The sequence below is a fragment of the Haliotis asinina genome, chromosome 4 (assembly GCF_037392515.1).
Source record: "Haliotis asinina isolate JCU_RB_2024 chromosome 4, JCU_Hal_asi_v2, whole genome shotgun sequence".
Lineage (NCBI taxonomy): Eukaryota > Metazoa > Mollusca > Gastropoda > Lepetellida > Haliotidae > Haliotis > Haliotis asinina.
The window spans coordinates 73,665,821-73,687,449 of NC_090283.1; the positions used below are offsets into that span (position 1 = coordinate 73,665,821).

General features: G+C 38.8%; 1 protein-coding gene across 1 annotated transcript in view; it reads left to right on the forward strand.

Annotated features, from left to right (window-relative positions):
* The first annotated feature begins 10 nt into the window (after positions 1 to 10).
* The window catches only part of LOC137281873 (integrator complex subunit 6-like), a 29,368-nt gene continuing 7,749 nt past the window's right edge, over positions 11 to 21,629 (forward strand). The window contains exons 1-18 of the mRNA XM_067813548.1: positions 11 to 247; positions 354 to 431; positions 5,942 to 6,091; positions 6,768 to 6,857; positions 9,721 to 9,904; positions 10,522 to 10,653; positions 11,508 to 11,552; positions 12,363 to 12,586; positions 14,281 to 14,433; positions 14,784 to 14,916; positions 15,733 to 15,827; positions 16,225 to 16,335; positions 16,834 to 16,913; positions 17,584 to 17,733; positions 18,080 to 18,183; positions 18,720 to 18,859; positions 19,122 to 19,356; positions 21,266 to 21,517. Coding sequence (XP_067669649.1) covers positions 137 to 247; positions 354 to 431; positions 5,942 to 6,091; positions 6,768 to 6,857; positions 9,721 to 9,904; positions 10,522 to 10,653; positions 11,508 to 11,552; positions 12,363 to 12,586; positions 14,281 to 14,433; positions 14,784 to 14,916; positions 15,733 to 15,827; positions 16,225 to 16,335; positions 16,834 to 16,913; positions 17,584 to 17,733; positions 18,080 to 18,183; positions 18,720 to 18,859; positions 19,122 to 19,356; positions 21,266 to 21,517 — 2,467 coding nt within the window. The 5' untranslated portion in view covers positions 11 to 136. The remainder of the gene's footprint in view (positions 248 to 353; positions 432 to 5,941; positions 6,092 to 6,767; positions 6,858 to 9,720; positions 9,905 to 10,521; positions 10,654 to 11,507; positions 11,553 to 12,362; positions 12,587 to 14,280; positions 14,434 to 14,783; positions 14,917 to 15,732; positions 15,828 to 16,224; positions 16,336 to 16,833; positions 16,914 to 17,583; positions 17,734 to 18,079; positions 18,184 to 18,719; positions 18,860 to 19,121; positions 19,357 to 21,265; positions 21,518 to 21,629) is intronic.

Consider the following 21,629-nt stretch of genomic DNA (forward strand, 5'->3'; position numbering starts at 1 on the left):
TGCTCGAGCTGTCGAAAGCAGCTAGTCGAGGTGCGCCATTGTTCGAGGGAAGGGGGATTGTTGGGGGTTCCGACAAAATCCGCCGTTTCATGCGGCTGGTGAAGATATAGGCCTCATTCCCCGATATCAAACAAATATGACGATCATATTATTTCTACTTGACACTAGTGCGTCGATGAATCAACGCACGTACATGGGAACAGCCCTTATCGATGTCGCTAAAGCAGCAGTTGAGACATTTATGAAGGTAAAGCTGACTAAATCAGCTTAAATCGCGGTAATCGGATGTTTCAAGGAGTGACCTTATGTGGTGACATCCTCGCTAAATCAATGTTTTCTTTCTCTTTATTCAGATAAGATCCCGCGATCCGAATAGCCGATGGGACCGATACATGCTACTGACATTTGAAGATCCTCCTGCTAATGTTAAGGTAAAATCCAAGTGTCAGGCCGTACATTCCCCTTGAAATTGTTATGGTCGATTACATCTGTATTGGGCCAGTGGTCAAAGCCACGTCTCTTTTACCCCATTCCCCATTAGAAGCTAAATGCAGGCACAAACTGCAGAGGTAAATTCTCCAGCTGTACACCCGCCATTTTCCTGCTCCTCTGACGCGATGCATTGTGGGTATGCTAAGCAACAAGGTCTAATTAGCATATTCAAATCATCCGTGTCACCATGAAGGCAATAGTGTGAAAATGACGGAATGATATTAAGGAATGAATTAAAAAATTGCATCAACATTTCTGCTGTAGTTATATCACAGACATATCACACTGTACCAATTTCAAAAGTAAATTAATGGTATATACACAATAAACAATGTGCTTATTTTGTGGGGTTCAAATCTGGGATGGGACCCAAAAAAAGTACTAGAATTTGTACTTTACTGAGAAAGTGAAATTCCAGATATGACTTATGTTGCATTTGACCACTTTCTAAATGGCATCATGTAATCATTCTTATTTTGTGTCAAGATGTTCAATTATAAAGAAAAGTTATATTTAAGAAATAACAAATTTTGTAGCACAAAATCTGTTCAAAGATTAGAATTTGTCAAAATGAAGAATGCAGCTCAAACTAAGGATATAGTAAATAACCATGTTATGCACATGTGTCTGAACAAATTGGGGTTCATCCAACAAATTCCCTATGTGAGTGGTTATACAGAGATTAAGAAAATATCACGCCAGTTTCCCACCATTCTTACATTCAGATTCACAAATTGTCCTGTGTTATCTATATTGTGACTCCCAGGGGATGTTAATTACAATGGTCCCAAGTTGTCAAAAGGGCAATCAGAGAGACGTCAACCATTAATCCAGTGATGTAAGATTACACCTGTTTGTTCAAAGCAGATGTGGAAATCATCAAGGTGCATGAAAGACAGGAAGCATTTGACAATGTGCCACAAAACGCTACTGGAAAATAGTTCTAAGTGGCACTAGAATTTGAAATAGCAGTTCATGTTGACATGAATGCAAGTTTTAACATCATGCATTCATTTTAGATTTCTGTGTAGGGATAATGGCTTCTAGGTTGTAAGTAGAGCAAAGGAAGAAACAATAATATCATCCTTTCCTTTATAACTGAGAGTAATCAAAATATTATTTTTGTGAAAAATCATGATAAACAACATTTTATACATTTACCTGATGATTCATCACATCAGTGGTCATGGCATCCTTGTAAGTTGTGATGGTGTCATGGCACCATTGTTATTGGTCCTGGTGTCATGGCATCCTTGTAAGTTGTGATGGTGTCATGGCACCATTGTTATTGGTCCTGGTGTCATGGCATCCTTGTAAGTTGTGATGGTGTCATGGCACCATTGTTATTGGTCCTGGTGTCATGGCATCCGTGTTAGTTGTCCTGGTGTCATGACACCCTTGTTAGTGGTCCTGGTGTCATTTTGTCCTTGTTAGTGGTCCTGTGTCATGACAACCTTGGTAGTGGTCTTGGTGTCATGGCAACCTTGTTAGTGGTCTTGGCATCATTTCATCCTTGTTAGTGGTCCTCGTGTCATGGCATCCTTGTAAGTGGTCCTGGTGTCATGGCATCCCTGTTAGTGGTTTTGGTGTCATGGCATCCCTGTGAGTGGTTTTGGTGTCATGGCATCCATGTTAGTGGTCTTGGTGTCATGGCATCCATGTTAGTGGTCTTGGTGTCATGGCATCATTGTTAGCGGTTATGATGTCCTTGTTAGCGGTTATGGTGTCTGTTGTTAGTTGTTATGGTGTCCTTTTTAGAGGTCATCGTGTCCTTTGTATGTGGTTATCATTTCCGTGTTATTGGTCATGGTGTCCTTGCTAGAAGTCTTGGTGTCTGTTATTGGTTATGGTGTCTTTGTTATTGATCATGGTATCTTTGTTAGGTGGTATGGTGTTGTGAGTGGTCAAGACATCTTAGCTATCAGTCATGGTTGTTTTTGTTTTGCCCATGTTATCAGGCAAGATGTCTTTTTTGTCATTAATGGTGTCCTTGTTATTAGTCAAGGTGTCTTTGATTAAACATCCATGGATTTAGCATTGTCAATATAATGAATAATTCTTTGAGGAAATTGATCGCTGAAAGATTCTCTGTCTTACGTTTTTCTTGCAGTTGTAGTATGACTGTATCACAACATTCAGAGTACTATATAGCTGTATGTACAGATTACAGATAATGCATTTTAACAGTGTATGAAGTCTGTATATGACATACAGCATATTCTCTGCATGGTACACCACTCCTTCTGTTCATAGGTATCACAGTTAAAGGTCACATGCAACGTAAAACACATCTTTGCAGATTCTGTTACGTTTCACTATGCACTTACCGAAACAAATCATCAAAAATGCCAATTCAACCTTTAAAGTTTAAAAAAATGTGATGAAAAGTGGTTTCAACAGTTGTGCTGCAATGCGGTCATGATGCATGTGCAGTGAACAGGTTCGCAGAGTTTCAAACAGTATGCATGAGTAAGAGGTTGTGAGCAGTAGTCTAATCTTGGTTGTGTACACAAACAAGTAAATAATTTACTCATTACATAAGAAAAACTTGTTGATTGTCGTTGTCACAGACAAAGCTCAGTGTCTGATTTATGGACACCTATATGTCTGCCTGCTTGTCTGCTAAAGGCAATAAGCAATACACAGCTTCAATCATTGACCACATGCAATTTGAACTTAACACCTATCAGGCTGTACAACATAAACAAAATAAATTGATTTATGACATGTGCACCAGTCCCGTCCCTGCCACATTATGTAATTAGGCAGGTGTGATACTGGTACAAATGACAAATTTTTATGTCTGTGGGTTGCAAACAAACTACATTCATTTTTCTCCGATGACTGGATCTGACGGAAACTGGAGCAAACACTTGTCACTTTCAAGTACTGCTTTGTACTTGGACGAATGACAGATTCCAGCCACACAGTGGTTCACCATCTCTACAGGGATGATTTTTGTCTGGATCATACACAAATTCATAGAACATGTATTTATAAAACCCAATGTCTCTATATACATTGTTTAAGGATAACAACTTCTTCTAGTGTATATGATTTTGTTTGACAACGGTATATGAATAAAAGAAGTACAATAAAAGAAGTTGTTATCCACAAAGAATCTTACTTTCTTGTGTCTCGCCGTATTTCTAAAAAGCCCACCAAACAGATCATCTTTCTGTACACACAATGAGCCCTCAGCGTATCAGCAAATGAACCAGCCAATCGGAAGCCATCATTACACTTGACTGCACCCCCACCCGCTATGACTGGGTTCAGTCTCCTGAGGGTTTCGTTTCGAGGGAAGCAAGCCCAAATACAAAATATTGCACTTTTGAATCGCGATTGTACGCTTATAATTTTGTTTATTTGGTTTTTTTTACAAGCAGCAGTGTATATTATATGTCATGAATAAGTGATAATTGTATTTTAATTATGTTTGACCTTTGGTTGCATGTGTCCCTTAAGGTCTTTTTAACAGGAAGTTTCAAAGGATTTCCTGACTAATCGTAAGAAAGTGAATGTTATTAAAAATATTTTTGAAATTCTTTAGTATCCAGTATGTCATAGTTTGTATTTTGATACAGGTATCTTAATCTAAAACAGCAATACAATACACAGCCGTTAACTAATATTTGCAAACATACCTTCAGATAATGATACTGAAATAAGTGCCTCTCTTTGCAGGCTAAGTAAACTAGGGCTCAGTATTATTCAAAATCTGAGTCTGACAAACCCCAGTACAAGGTTGCGTCAGATAATATTTTGAATTTGACCGATCAGAAAGCTTAGCAAATTGTGCAAATGAGCATTCGTACATACCTTTTGAATGTTTACCTTGAAAAATTGTGTGATTTCGAATGCTATTTTCCTTACGATTCTCTATGTGATACACATGCAGGATGCCATTATTCGCGAAAGCGTGCATACAATCGCTGAAAATAGGATTTTTTTTACATCAGTATTCCAGGATGTCATCTTGAGGAAATATCGGCTGATAGCAGTGCATGAAGCTCCTAAAGAAAGCCAGGAAGCCCACGGGACTGATAACTAAAAATGTTGCCAACCCTGTTAACATGTAACTAGCCTTGTATTTAAAATAAGAAATTGTTGTGTTAAACTATGGTAATTAATGAATTTCTTTTAGTGAGGTAAACTTAAACATGTGCAAAAGCAAATTTATTAAAATCATAACTTATTGGTCACTGTTGATTCATTAAGTGTCGACCCGTGAAGGTCCCGGGGTAGAATAAGCCTTCAGCAACCCTTGCTTGCGGTAAAAGGCGACTATGCTTGTCGTAAGAGGCGACTAATGGGATCAGGTGGTCAGACTCACTGACTTGGTTGACACATATCATTGGTTCCCAATTGCGCCGATCAATGCTCATGTTGTAGGTCACTGGATTGTCTGGTCCAGACTCGATTATTTACAGACCGCTGGAATATTGCTGAGTGAGGCGTAAAACTAAACTCACTCACTCATTTGCTAAGTGTCACTGCCATCTGAATCAGAAAAGCAGAAAAGAACAACATTATTCATTGGCTGAAAGCATCTTCTAGACCAGTCACATTTAGTGTTAGATAAATGGGTAGTCTGATCTGTGGAAGTTATGGTTTGACTGATCATGAACTATGCAGACATCTAGCTACCACTATATTCGAAATATATCGCGTAGTCAATGACATGGCCAAGTATATACCCGTGGGAAATGTATTGGTGCATAGGGCCAGCTATAAAATACTCCAGGCCAAATATCAGTGTTTAATGCATATTATCATTTGTTGAGAGAGAGTAGTGTCAGTGACTGATGAAGAGATGAATTTTGTAAGTCCTGCCGTACCCTGAAGTGTAACCATTTTCTGATTGATTAAATCTGTTTGGCCGTCGAGCATTTAATTGGACAGCCATAGATCACTCAAAGATTACCTGATGCCTTTGTTAGACAGTATGCCAGTGTAATGAATAATACTGGGATTAAGTTTACTGAGACTTTTCTGTTTGTGAATCATCCTGTGAAGATCCTAGGTTAGGATTGGTCTTCAGCAGACTCATACTATCATATGAAATGACTAACAAGTTCAGATGACAAGGTTGACACGTGTTATCACATTCCAGTTGCACATATGATGTGAGTCACTGGATTACGTGGTCCAGATTCATCAGTTCAGCGTTAATCAAAAAGCAAACATTTTGTAAAACCCAAACATATATCTGAAGAATGTCATGCAGAATTTGTCTTCAGCAACCGATATTTATCGTAAGTTGTGGCTACCAGAATTAGGTGGTCAGGCTTGCTGACTTGGTTGACATGGATTTCTGGCCCAGATCGCCACCATATAGCTGGAATACTGCAAACAAGCAAGCAAACAAACAAACAAACTCTGGCATTCATTGTTTATGATATGTGGTACACTCTGTCTGAAGTGAGTTTGGCTTACTGTTTTGCAGGCAGGGTGGAAGGAGAGCCATGCTACTTTCATATCAGAGTTGAAGAATCTGAAGGCTGGAGACTTGTCCACTCTTGGTCCAGCCCTGAAGAATGCTTTTGACTTGCTCAACATCAACCGAATGCAGTCAGGGATTGATACATATGGACAGGTATGTAACCTACTTCATGTCACAGGGTAGATGCACCCTTCCTGAAGGGTAGATGCACAAAGGTCACCCAATTGCATGTTGATTGTGGCAAATCTTATGTTGAATCAAGGTTTGATTTAGTGATTTATTACTTGCACTGGTGCAACACAATATTACAAAGTGCATTCTTGTTAAGAGTGTAACTTGCACAAGGTGCAAGTCAAATTGTGCGAAATAAATCAACACAAAATCTAAAGTCAGCATGAATATGTCAGCTGATTTATCTTCTTAACTTTGAACAGCTCTGGCATCAAGACATTGCTATTTCGATAAATAATCCATTAAACATTAACATTACTCATTGTGTCATAAATAAGAGCAAGTGAAAAATTAGTCAGGACAAGTTACTTTCTTAAAGTCACTTGCCCTATGGCAAGTAGCTTTTCAAAATAATTTTCAACCCCTAAGATACTGTCTTTCATCAGAGCAGAAACTTGCTGAAGCTCTTTAGGGTAGTTTTTAGACAGTTCTTTTAACTGGTTGACATATTACACTGACTACACAGCTAGATTTTATGCAGTGCATTAAGTCTTTAAAGAAATCCCTGCCCACTTTCACTTCAATCTTTCATCTTGTTATATTTTAATTTGTTATGTGAATGGTACAAGTGTGTGATGGAGAACATTTTGTGTTGTAGGGGCGGAGTCCATTCTTCCTGGAGCCAGCTGTGATAATCGTGATTACTGATGGTGGCTACCTCACAACCATGAATGGCGTGCAAGCTGAGGTAAAGTCCTTTAGTGGCTCAACGTTTCTGTTATGTCCGTGAACATGTTCTACTGGGTCATAAATATTTGAGAGTAACATTAATTCTCAGTCACAGGGGAGATAATTTGGTATGTTGTGACACAAGTATAGATCTGGGCCCACTTGCACAAGACGATCTTACCGCTACAATTAATGTAAATCCTTAAGATCACGATCTTAGGCTTCAGCTACAATCACCATCCACTTGCACAAAGCGATTGTAGGCTAAGATCATTGTAAGTTACAATCAAAACTTACAGTTGGTCAGAATCTGTTGTAAGGAGCTAAGATCATAGTAGTCAGTAGCAAAATGGGATTCAAGTTGGTGTCAGTTTCTCACAAGTAATTAGCTTTATGTTTGGGGATTGCTTTTGTATTGCATACAACTGTATGATTCGCCTCGACACTTCAACAACACGGAGAATGCAGCATCGATTTAACGTCAGAAATATCGTTATTTGTGGTAGTGAACAAAATCATTATGCAGTCAATATCATAAGGTACAATTCTCACCCGTTTCAGTGTTGGAAAAAGTATTAACACCAAACCTTTGTGATACTTAAGGAAAGGATAGTAACGAAAGGTTTCTGTATGTGATTAGTAGTGGCCATGACCTTTTCAATAACTCAAGGGCAGCTAATCTTACTTTTTACGCAAGATGGGAGTGGTATTTGCCATGCCCAAATACAATGCATGTTCTATTGTGACGTCGCAGATCTCCACATATATTTCTTTTCAGTCAATGATTTTGTCTTAGTGTATTATTGAAATAGTCTACAGTTGGATAACGTACAAATATGTTGGTTTTTTTTCTAATTCTAAAATCTAAAATTAAATCTGAGACAAGAGTTTTAATATATGCATTTTAATATTATACAAGTATTCTTCAAACAGGAAAAATACACTGCTGAGGTATGTGAAATTTGTGTAAAAAGTTTTTTCAAGAAGAAGATGAAATAATTATCAACAAACTAGAGTAAAGTAATTAACATACTGTTGATAAGTATTTAACAACACATACAACAGACACAGAATAATATCGTTTTCATATTTCCCTGTCATACTTTTTCCTCAGCACTCCCACAGTCATGTCACCCTTTCATATCTTTACAAATTTAATGCTTGTTGGATATATTTGGGATTTTACTCCAAATAACACCGACCAGATGCCAAACTATGTTTCATTGACAGCTATTGATAAATCATGGAACGTTTAGGTGTTATATCATAAGGAAATTTGATTTCCATGTTATCTTTTAATTTACATGATTATTAGGTCATTAACTCAGACCCAAGTTTGTTAATGTATTTGTTTGTATTTCAGTATTTTTAAAAAAACTGATATTGCTGTGGTTGCAAAATCAAATTCTTATTTCATAAATCAAACTAGAATGTAGAAAAATTGGAGAATATCCCACGAGGTACGACTGATTATATATGATATTATTTCCTTCAGAGATTTGTGGGTTTGGGGGTATTGTTTTGTTTTTTGTTTTTTTGTTTTGTTTTGTTTTGTTTTGGAGGTTTTTTTTGTTTTGATTTCATGAAAATTCTGCAAAGGTAGTCTTAGTTAAGATCACGAGACCCATGAAGGTCCTGGGATAGAATATGCTTGTCATAAGAAGCGACTAACGGGATCAGTTGGTCAGGTTTGCTGACTTGGTTGACACATGTCATTGGTTCCCAATTGCGCACATCGATGCTCATGTTGTCGATCACTGGATTGTCTTGTCCAGACTCGCTATTTACAGACTGCCGACATATAGCTGGAATATTGCTGAGTGCAGCATAAAACTCAACTCTCACCCACTCACTTGCTCAGTTAAGATCGTGATCTTAAATCCGTGCTGTCTTAAGATCATCTTTGTGCAAGTGGATTAGGGCAATTCTATGGTGATTGTAAAGTTGAGTGTAGGGGCCTAAAATTGATTGTAACTAAGATTGTTCTGTGCAAGCTGGCCGCGGGCTTAGATTTCCGAAACTCTAGTGCTAAGATAGTCGTAAGTGCCATGCATTAACATTAACTTAGGGATATGTTAGTGCTTAGGGAGTTTCAAAAATCAAAGTGCAGGACCTCGAAGAGGTTGTAGTACTACAACAGACATATGTCTATGTTAAAGCATCAGAGTTACTATCATCTTAATGCTATGATCGCTTTGAGGGACAGGGCCCAGGCCCCCAGCAACCTTTGCTGGGTTTGAGAGACAACCAACAGGATCATGTGACTCAATGTCTTATTGGTTGTGTGTTAGCATACCAGAGCAGTGTCCTTTTCATTCTCTTCCCACAGAAGTTACTTGTCATATCTTCCTATGAACCTCTGTTCTAATACGTCCATATTTCGCGGTTCTCATAAAATCCCCTAGCAGCAAAAAATGGCAGCAGATTTATCTCCCTTTTTTTCAGTCCAATCAAAACACGTGTTACATCGACCTAGATTTAACTTGACAAATGCAAGCAATGTGGAGAAACAAATATGACATGACTGAGTTCTGTCTAGAAGAAACATTTAAGTATCTCGCTCGGGAAGAGGTTCTAGTTTTCACGATGCATCCAGATATTACTGAGATCTTGCGAACGATCACTTTTGAAACAAGGTCGCTGATTGCACTACTAAATCTGTTTGCCCCCAATCACGAGTCTTGAACACTCACACCATGAAAGGGTCGTATTAGAACAGAGGTTACATAGGAAGATATGACAAGTAACCACTGTGGGAAGAGAATGTGTCTTTTTAGGACTTGACTATATTGTCATTCAATAATGCTTTAGATAAGAACAGAACTATCTTTGTGATAAAGTGATGCTTCAGTTCTAAGACAAGATTGTGTTTTGTGTTCCAGTTGAATCTACCTATGAATAACAATGTCCCTGGCACAGAGTTGACAAAGGAACCATTTCGGTGGGACCAAAGAATATTCAGCATTGTTCTGAGAATGCCTGGTAGTGTGCCACCAGAGAATGCATTCCCGTTTATCCTGCCTGCTGAATCCCACCCAATAGATGCCATGTGTGATGTAACCGGAGGTGAGCTGTAGTATTAATCACTTCACTTTTGGGAAGTTGGCACGGTGAGGTAGCCCAGTGGTTAAACCATTGTCTCATGCCAGAGACCTGGGTTTGAATTCCCTACATGGGTACTAAGTGTGAAGCCCAGTTCTGGTTTTATTGTGTTATTCAAAACTTACCTCGCTCAATTGTTGCCCAAGTCCTAAAACTATCAAAGTCAGTTTAAACTTTCCAGAATTTTTAAACGGAGTATTCTTGTTATTGACATTTCTTCCAATAGCCAGCAGCAAAAGGGGATGGTGTAAATCCAACAAGGGTCCATGCAGGAAACAAAGGTACTGCAAGTCCCTATGGTGATCTACCTTCAGTTGCTGGCAATATGTAACTTGTTTTTATATTGCATTATCCAAATAGTACTTTTACTTTTAAATTTCCACTCTAGTTTTAATTTTAATTGTGATATTGTAGTTTTTTCACTGTCCCATGACGACAGGTCCATATTATATCCATATATTCTATGTCAGTGTTAAATATGTTCTCACCACAATATGGCTGAAAGGTTCAGACTTGATCATGTTCCACTGGTGTGCTATTTAACAAGAGGCTGTCAATATGTCTGTGTTGACATGTTTTAGGCCGGTCGTATGCTGTCTTCACTCAAAAGATGCTGAATGGAGCTTTAGAATCTCTGGTGCAGAAAGTTCAAAGCGGAGTGGTGATAAACTTCGAAAAAATTGGAAATGATCCTCCACCTTTAATCAATGAAGGTAGGTCACACCTTCACACCTGCAGCATATAAATACTGTTGCAATGTCCTGTGCTTTGAGAGATCAAATTCAGCACTCTTTTCGAAGAAACTTTGTTTATTGATGTATGACATTGGTCTAGTTGCCATGAGCTGTTCATTTGAACCAGTCTATTCAACTACTTTTTTTCGATGAAACTGTGAAATATGTAGAAACTCAAGCGTGTCCACAGGACTGGCTGGTCAGAATTTTTACCAATCCTTCCAAAATCTTGCCTGTCCTCCAAATAGAAATAAAACACCATTTCAAGACTTAAAACTGGTTTGTTTTATATTAAGCTATCATTTAATATGCACACACACAGTTTGGACTGTTAAATCTCTGCTAGTGAAATCATCTGGTTACAACATTACGGACTAGTCTTTACACAAGTCATCAAAGTCATAGTCTGAATCTGCATCCTTGCCAGTTGTGTCATTGGTTTGCTAAAACTGACCCGACATAATGGACTAGATTCTTTTTAACCTGTCCTTCACAAAATTCACCTGTCTTTGACGTTGAGACAGGCAAGCTTTCCGACACTGCGTTATGTGTGTCACTCCTAAATGACTTTCAAAGACTTCAGAATCTTTACATTAAAAATATCTGCTTTCATGGGGATTTCAGGTCAGGATTGATGATGGCAGTATAGGTAATGAAGAAAGGATTAGTAAGCGAGAGTTGGACAGTGTTTAAATCAGCATGGAAGACAATTAGGTCTTGTTCAAGTTGTTGTGTTGCTAGTTTTAGTGTCTCTTCAATTCAACAGATAAGCTTGAGGCCCCCTTTCCTCAGATACAGCATGTACATCTCATTGAAATGTAAATTCATTTCAGGTGTTAAAGCAGACGGCACCTCAGAGCTAAATGGAACTCTAAAAGGTATCGTGTTCAAATAAATTGTTCTTCTGTGTAATAAAGCAGACAAATGTCAATTCAATGTAGTTATTGTCCATGGCCTTACTTTCACTATAGTAGGGTGTCTTTTCTGTTATGGGATCTCGGATTTTCAAACTGCAGTCCATAATTGCTCAGTGAATTTGTTCTTCCATGATTGGTAAACAAACTTACAGAATTATGGATCTACAGTGAATTTTAACTTTTTTGCTCAAGCATTGCTTCTGTTTTAGCTTGTTTTAGACTTTTAGCTTGTTATGCTTGCTGTATGTGACTCATTCTTAGTACAGTGTTATCTGTGCCATTATGACGTGATCTGTGACAGTTTGCTCTATGATAGTAGACTTCCCAAACCTGGAAGACACAAGTCCAATTTTCTCCATGGCGATTATGGGTAGTGTTGGGATTCGGAAACCAAACCCACTATTACCGGAAGACTGGTGTTGAACATTTGTTGATTATAACGAATATGAAACTATGAATACAATGTGCATAGCTTTACGCTGTATTTATGTGAATATTCATCAAATTTAATGGTTAGTTTACTTCATTCAGGTGTCTTATACTAAAACAATGATTAATAAAAAAAATATGTCCTTTTGATCTAATTTCGATTAGTTTTGATCCTTGGAACACCACAAATTACAGGTATCAACAGTCCGACGTGTTAAACATTGCTTAAAATGGACTGTTCTCTCAAACAAAGGATATGACTTCCTTCAACCAATAAAACCAGAGAGTATTGATGGTCAGTTTGATTGTCTTTGGTACCAGAACCATGTGATTGTCTTCCAGGTCCTGCACTGACTGAGAACCAGGATGCTAACAAGATTATCTCTGACCGTGAGAATGGAAATGAAGATAAGAAACAGGTGAACTTGCAGCAGTCTCAGATGAATGCCGCATGGCACAATTGCCGCAAACTCATCTATGTCCCACGATCAGCACAGAAGGGATACTCTGTTGGTCACTGGCCGATTCCTGAGGCATACTGGCCAGATGTCAGTAGTCCACAGTTGGTGAGTTGGCAGCTTGTTTTTATTTATCAGGGTTCACACTGGCTTGAAAAGTCTAGAAACTTGGACATTTTACTCTAAAAATGCCCAAATTCATTTATGGTTTGACCTAAACAGGAAGTAATTGCTCTAAAAGGTATGATTTTGCAGGAAACTGATACATAATGAAAGTTCCTTGCAATAATAGTGGGTGTTAGTCAATCTCCATCATAAAGCAACTTATCCCCAGGTCAGTGATGTAGCAGAGTTATTTACCTCTGATGGTTGGTCCAACATTTGTCTAAACAACTACTTATATTGATTGGACTTTGAGAAGCCCCTAGAAGAGCCGTAAATATGATGATTGATAATCTCTATGATCCTTGATTATAGATAAGACCAGTTTTTAAGTTCTTGTGTGTCTACTAACTCAAGCAGTGTTTGAAATAACCGCCAACCTGGAGGCCCAGCATCGGTGATTATTGTGTCGGGCTGACAGTTTCAGATATGTGCAGACCGTCATGGCCTTCAGTAAACTATCTGTCTATTATTTTTCAGCTGGAATGTGTTCCTTTTTTTCTTTATTACCTTCGGGAAACAACCTCGATCCATCATGTTACGATAACAGTTTCACTCCCTGGTATTTCAACACTTTGGCGTAGGATTGTCATCAACTAGTCTAACAAATACAACTCATCTGTGTGCCATAGGCTTCGCTTGATCTTGAACAGTGTGAAACTGTGTACACAGTCTATTTTGCTTTTAGGCCTGTAGATTTCATTTAGGACCTGTAGATTTTTATAGCCTGAAGGTAGCAGCAGGCCCTCATGGCCAGCTGGTAAACTAAAGTATTGCAAACACTGAATCCAAGGTTACGAATTTGTGCTGAAGACAGTTAAAAATCCAATGATGGTTGTTATGGATGACTGGTAGCTCTGAGGACTACGATTCCTCAACAGCTTAGCATTCTCACTGCAGCTGTCATACATGTTGAACTTAGCGTGTTAATGATTAAATACACGATCTGGTAACAAGTATGTAAAAAAGTTAATTAGTGTTCTCCCAAGGCACATTAAGGAGGGCGCAGCGCCCTGCTCTTTGATTTTTGCGCCCTACCCTTTTTATTATGCGCCCTGCCCTTTTCGCCTCAATTGCAGTCGTTCATTTGGCAAGGAAGAAAAGAAAATTGTTTTTTGTGTGTTTTGTAAGATTGTAAACAAATGTGATAACAGATTAATGTCTTGAAATGTGTTTTTTCTTCAAATTCTAATCTAAAAATACAAACTGAGAGGAGAGTAAAAATGAACTTTAGAATTGGAATTATAAGACTATTGGAACTCATATACATTCTGTTATTTTTTCAATAATTCTCACCAACATGCCCTTTTAGATCATGAAGTGCCCTTTTCCATGAATTTACCCTGCCCTTCCTGAACCCTAGGGGGAACACTAGTTAGTTAAAAGTTATATGGAAATATTGAAGATAAAGACAAACTTTCTGGATGAACAATTTCTTAGGACCTACTTGGCTACAATACAAGATTGTGTAACAAAATATTGCATCACCTGAATAAAATTCTTATCTGACTCTTCAATGCACATGTAAGGTGAATCTGTTTCATGCAAATAAACATATTTTGCTACTGTCCGTAACACATATATATTCAGGTCAGTTGTATTTGTCACTATGTATGATTGTGTATGTTTTGTTTCCACAGCCTCCCCGTTCAGCCCATCCCGTGTTGCGCTTCTCCTGTTCGCCATGTGACCCCATGGTGATTGAGAACCTCCCCTTTGATAAGTATGAGCTAGAACCATCACCACTCACTCAGTACATCCTGGAGAGACGGCAGCCAAACTCCTGCTGGCAGGTCAGTCAACTCAATCATTCTCCCCAGTTAGTCAACCTGATCGTTCTCTCCGAATAGCCTTATGGCTGAAGCGTTCTCTCTTCGCGCCAAAGACCTAGGTTCATTTCCCCAAACGAGTACAATGTGTGAAGACCATTGCTTGGATCCCCTGTCTGATATTGATATACTATTGATGGAACATTGCTGGAATATTGCTACAAGCGATATAAAACCGAACTCCATCAGCTTATGAGACTTTCTTACTAGAAATCTCTGCTAAAGTAGCTCATATTCAATTGGGCCAAGTCCTAAACGAGTATTTATGAATTACTTGGAAATAATATCAGTTAATTGTTTATTGTTTGTTGCAGGTGTTTATCGCTAACAGTGCTAAGTACAGCGATATCTGTCATCCGTTCGGCTACCTGAAGGCCAGTAGTGTCCTGAGCTGTGTCAACCTGTTCGTAATGCCATACAACTACCCCATCTTGCTGCCTCTACTGGGTCAGTTCTCAACTACAGCTGCTTGGTGGCAGTTTATCTTGACATTATTTTGCAGGAGACTTGTTTCTATATATCTCTTAATTCTTATGCCCTGATTGAAATAGCTTTTCATTTGCCTGCCATGGTGCGGTAAATTTTCAAATGGCAATATTTTCAGTGAGTTGACTAGAATTATAACATAATGCACAACATTTAACAAAAAATGTGATAAATTTTACCAACTGAATTGATTCAAAACCTAATTTTGTGCTCCATCAGACTGTTTATTGTTGGCATTCTCAATCTCACGGCTTGACATGGGCATGGTCATTTTAGATCCTAGTGCACAGAACAGGATATCCTGTTTTCAGTGATAACATAGTTTGTGGGTTTGAATCATGGGTCCATGACAAATGAATCTGAACTATTCTTGCACTTTTGATGGTGTTCAGGAAATGCAGCACCAGGTTAGAATGGATCCTTAGTAACCCATGCTTGTCAAATTGTCAAATGCAGTGACTAATGGTATTGGGTGGTCAGGCTTGCTGACTTGATTGACAAGTCATTGTAGATCACTGGTTTGTCCAGACTTGATTATTTACACAGCTGGAAAATTGCTGAGTGAGGCATAAAACTTAACTCCCTCACCATTGCTGTTGAATCAGTGTTTTAGTGGTAAACATTTTGTGTTTGTATTCTGAACATTTACAAAATTGTTCTTTCCAGATATGTTTACACTTTATTATTTCAGATATTTGTTCTGCGCCTATGCTCTTAATGTTTGATAAATCAGTCTGTTTCATGCCTCTGTAGTTGTGTATGTGTTTTTGTCACCAGAGGAGCTGTTCAAAGTCCACAAATTAAAACCAACACCCAAATGGAGGCAACAGTTTGAGAACTACCTCAAGACAATGCCTGGTTACTATGCAGGGGTGAGTGTCATTGCTCTGTATTGTTCTAACTTTGTTATGGCTATTTCTGTTAAACTTTATCATGGGTTCGTGTCTGTTTAGCTTTGTCATGACTATTTCTGTTTAGCTTTAACATGGCTGTGTGTTTTTTTACCTTTGTCATGACTATTTCTGTTTTACCCTGTCACGGCTGAGTGTGGTTTATTCACTCATGCTTAACTGTCGCTTTTCATTGAACTGTATCATGGTTAGTTTATTTTTGTTTTACTTTATTTAAGTTAAGCAAGTGTTTGACTGTCTGGTTGTTTTACTGTGTTAGTTATGTGTTTGTTTTACTGTCTGTCTTGTTTCAAGTCTGTCCTGGCTCAATGATAGTGTAACTGTCCTAGAGTTTAATGATTTGTGTTCTCCTCTGTAGCCATTGCGTCGGGCTATGGCCAGGATGGGTGCAGCGAACCTCGTCCCTGACAACATGGACAACTGCCTCAGCTACAGTGTCATCACCTACCTCAAGAAACTTAAAAACCAGGTACATCTCACACAACTTGTAACTTTCTGACAAGTAAAACTTTGCAATTACATTGTCACACAGAGACCTTGTAAACAGCCTAAAAGCTAGAAATACTCAACAGAATTTTTGGAAAAAACTTCACCTGCTCTGACCTGTGAAGATCAGAGTTAGAATTTGTCTTCAGCAACCCATGATTGTCATCAGAGGCGACTAACATAATCAGGTTGTCAGACTTGCAGACATAGTTGACACATGTCATCGTATCTCAGTTGTGTAGATTGATGTTCATGCTGTTGATCACGTGATTGTCTTGTCCAGACTACAATATTTATAGACCACTACCATTTAACTGGAATATTGCCGAGTCCTGAAACCAAGCATTGGGTTGTATACATCCTAGGGGGGGAGCTGAGAATGAATGTCAGATTGACCCGAATCCATTGACTGGTTTCAGTTTTGGCTGATTATATGAACATGCACAGTGTTGTTAATGTGTGATGTCTCATCTACAAACAGGCCAAGATAGAAATGGACAGACTGATTGCGTCAGTGGGGCAGAAGCCACAGCACAATGATGGAATCAAAGTCAGCTCCAGGTGATGTGCTTACCACAGAAAATGTTCACAAAACAAATATCCAAACCATATTAACCAGGGATGACAATTTTCTGCGAATCTGCGAATTCGATTTAAATGCAAATCAGTAGATCCTGGCCCTCATAGCCCTAGCTGATTTTCAGCTGAAATCACTTTCACCTGTTCACTATGAGCATGCCCTCTGGAGTTGAGCCCAGTACAAAAGCACTCATTATTGTTATTAATTGTATTGAAGTAAGAAAGGAAACTGAATATTTTGTCAAGCGCAAATGATTATATGTAGGATTACAAACTTTTTCGTGACAAATAGCTTGGAAAAAAATATTTTGCTCACAATTTGAATATTAAAACAGATCATATTTTCTTTATCTTTGACTTGTCCCCTTAATGTTAAGAGGATCCACCAGTTGTGTTTTTGCATGACCCTTGGTTGTCAGCTTGATATAGATTTTGAGATAGCCTCCAAAATTAAGCTGATGTGACAAATTATAACTGAACTATTGTTGAAAGCAACATTAAGCCGAACAAACAAACTTTCTCCTGGGTGGAGTTGTAAAACATAGCTTTTGGACATTGAGAGCTGGGAAAGCTTTCCCAGAAACAAAGGCCAGGGGAAGTGTGACTGCTGACATTGAGATGACGTTGGGTCATGTTGCTGCTACTGTTTCAGGAGTCAGACATCAGTGCTACAAAGGAAAGACTTCAACCAGTTGATGCAGAACTTGGGCGGCAACATGGCCTGGCTGAAGCAGGACCTGCAGGAATACACCACATTCAGCATCGCCGTGCCCGACCGGGGCATCAAACCTCAGTACTATAGGTGAGAGTGGACAGTCTGGATTATCATGTATGTGAAGGCTAGGGGTGGCATGGTCGTTGATGTCTTCAGGTAGATTTGTTCACAATAAGTACAATGTTGGAACGACATTGTTCGTGCCCTCCCATCATGATATGCATGGAATATTCCTGAGAGATGTCACATCTTTGTCACATCAAACCTCACCTCACCTCACCTCACCTCACCTCACCTCACCTCAACTCAACTCAACTCACACCTCGCTCACATCACTTCATTTTTTGTAAACCTCACCTTACTCAATACCTCACTCGCATCAATTTGCCATTGAGTGCCTTGCCCTCCAGATTGTAAAAAGGTTTTGTTTCAGGAACCCATATGATATTCCGAGGAAAAGTCTGCTTGACCAGGTGACACGGATGAGAACAAACTTTCTTCAGTCTTCCTACACCAACACAAAACTCTGTGATGAAGGTGAGTTGTCACACACCAACACACATCATTTATGTTGTTAAATACAGTGCTTTCCTTTTATCTTCACTTTTGCAGACCTGTGTAGATCTGGATTAAAATATTGGCCTTCCTTAACTCATGCACGTCGTAAGAGACATCAAACAGGATTTGGTCAGGTTCGCTGACTTGTTTGACTTACATCATTGGTTCCCAACTGCACAGATCGATGCTCATGTTGTTGACCAGTGGATTGTCTGTTCCAGACTCGATTATTTACAGACTGCAACCATATAGCTGGAATATTGCTGAGTGTGGCATAAAACTAAACTCACTCACTCATCTTCACTTCAGTCACTCAGTCATCTCTTTTCCTCTTTCTTTGTAAATGGGTACCAGGAGGGATGGTTTGGGAATATGATTTTCTTTTCTTGAGAGTGCAATGAAAATTCACTGATCTGATGACCTGTGATTTATCATTAAACGTGATGATGATGATGATGATGATGATGATGATGATGATGATTGCAATTGCCAACTGCCTGTTCTCCTTTCTTCAGACAATCTGCACAGTGTGCCGGTAGGCCAGATGGGAAACTATCAGGAATATCTCAAGAAACAACCTCCTGCCCTTCGCGAGTTGGAGAGTTCGCCTGTCAGATTACACATGTTTGGAAATCCATTCAAAGTCAATAAATCAGTAAGTTTCAACTGCTGGAAATAAAATCATTGTTGATGCATGGCATCATATTCCAAAATTGTTAACTATGGTTGTGGCTTACTCAGAATATACAGCAAGTGGTAGGGACAAGACAAATCAGTTAGTTAAATCTCTGTGTTTGTTTTTGACTGCGGTTATTATGTAGACCAAAGCTAATGATGTCAGTGAATGGATCGTCAGTGACTGGCGTTATGCAGTGTTGACAACACAGCCAACAAAACCTTTCCATTTGTTCTTTCAGAACCAGAACACTTTCATGGTGGATGAAGCAGAAGAAGCCATGTTTGGAACACAGACACGAAACAAGCGGTCATCCGAGAGTCCACCGCCATCACCTGGGCCCAAGAAGAGAAAAGCAGGCCCATTGCCACGGGAACTCTCAGTTCGGCAACTCATTACACCACCCCCATCACCAGTCCCAGAGAGTCCGAAAGATGAGGAGATGGACTCCGAGGATACATCGGAACATGTGCTGGGTAAGTGTTGGAGTAATTATGGAGCATATTATCAATGTTTCACTTTTTATGCTGAAATAAAGTCACAAATAACGTGTAGCAAAGCAATATTTGTTACTGAGAGAAGTTTGATGGATGGCTAGCAGCTTGACTACTGAGAATCTCTTCAGCTTCAGTCCTGCCCCACATTGTGCATGGTGAGTCTCCACAGGGAAAAGATTTTGTTTGAAACATGCTAGTATTGGTCCAGTAGTGAAGGGGTTCCAAGCAGAAAGATGTAGTTAACATCCTACTGCCTCATAAGCAGTGTGGATGGCATACTTCCCAGGGAGATGAGAATAAAAATCGATAGAACTCTGATCAGTCAACTGATGAAATAATGTTGAACTTTTGGAATGTTTCTGGACATGTTTTTCGTAAATCTGCACGTTGTTTATGTTTCCCATAAGCGTTGCCATGGATACTGTTATGTCCTATCACTTAAGACTATTGCGGACATAACACATTATACACGATGAATGATTTCAGAGAGACTGAAAGCAGCGGCCCAGACATGTTGGCCTCATAGTATGGAGAAGGTTAAGATAACACAGTGGAATGTTATTAAACTTGTCAAATGTCATTACAAAATGTGCCTGTTGGTTAAGAATATCATATCATAGAATCTTGTTTAAAATTAAACATAGCAATATGTTAAGTATATGTATGCACTTCTTGCATAGGTAGGGTGGTGGGGGTATCCTAGTGTTTAAAGTGGTTGCTCATGTAGAAAACCCAGGTTCAGTTCCCCACATAGGCACAATGTGTGAAGGCCCTTTGTGGTATCCCTGCTGTGATGGAACATTGCTAGAAGTGGTGTGAAACCAAATGCACTGTTCTGTTGCGTGCTGTGTTTAGTTTAGACTGTGATGACTTGCGGTTGGGAATCTATTTGAGTATTTGTGTGTCTCTGTTAGCAATCAAAATTTAGTGGTCTCTAAGTACAAGTACAGTGCTAGCATCATTGCCTGAAGTTCTTCATCAACATTGTAATCATTGGCACAAATCTGATTATGATTTTTTCAGTATATTTGAAATCTGTCATGGTTTGCACCTTTTTACACATGTATTATGAGGATTTAGTAGTAATTAATGGGTTAAAAACCTTTGAGTGTGTTGTGATTGATGAAACAGTTTCCAATTTCCATTCATAATGGGTTTTAAACACACACATTCAAGGGACATAACTCTAGATGTCATTTTCTTGTGATTGAAACCATGATGCTGAACTTAATACACATCAATGCATGGAATAAAGTTGCAGTATTGAGTGTGTTGCCAACAGAAAAAAACAAAACATTTTCAAAAATATACTAGTATTTTAGATGTATAAGAGAAAACACGCCTCTGAGATTTTGGTAGACAGTGTGTAACCAGAGGGGAAGGATTTCCCTCGTTTAATTAAGCTACATAACAATAAGTGAAGCGCGAGTAAAATCAGTTTAATGACAGTAACTATAAATAGGTCATTCAACCCCACTTCCTTCATCGGCCCGGTGGCCATGTATCTTCCTACAAATCTGAGAGTTGTCAGGGAAAACATTTGCGTTTTGAACTTAATCTTGAACAATATTTTCCAGATGATTTCAAACACTCATATACCATTTGAATGTTGATGTTCATATAGAGTTGGGAAAAGAAAATTACAAAAAGTGTAAACTAACGAAAAGTAAAACCTGGGAAGAGGTCTCGCTTACAAAACAAAAACTGCAAATGCGGTTATTCTTGGAAAACAAGAGATGACCTAATATATAGTTAGGAAGCACACATCAGGGTTTCTGTTGTGAATACTGGGCTTTGAAGAGTACAGTGCATAAATAGCACCCCAACTGGAGTGGGTGTTTAAACAGCTTTGTTGGTTTGAATACTGATGTTGTTATTTTATGTGCAGAAGACCGGCCACTACAGATAGTGCTTGGAAGTGATGACAGTTCTCCAGAAAAAGTCACAATTCCTGAAAAAACGAACAATCATGTAAACGAGAACCACAATCATTCAAATAATGTGGACGCTAGACTGACGAACAATATTGACCATGGAAACAAGATTGGGAATTCTCGGCGAGACGCCGCTGCCGCTGTGTGCAGCCATAATTCCAAGCTACGAATGTCCTTGGTGAAGGAGGTCAAACGACCAGGGAAAAGTAAGTTTTGCAGATTTTGTTTATGATATGTACATATATTAGAATCTTTGTCCAGTCTCACAGGGAAATGATGTTTCTTTCTTTGCTGTTGGAGGTTTTATAAATGTGCTGC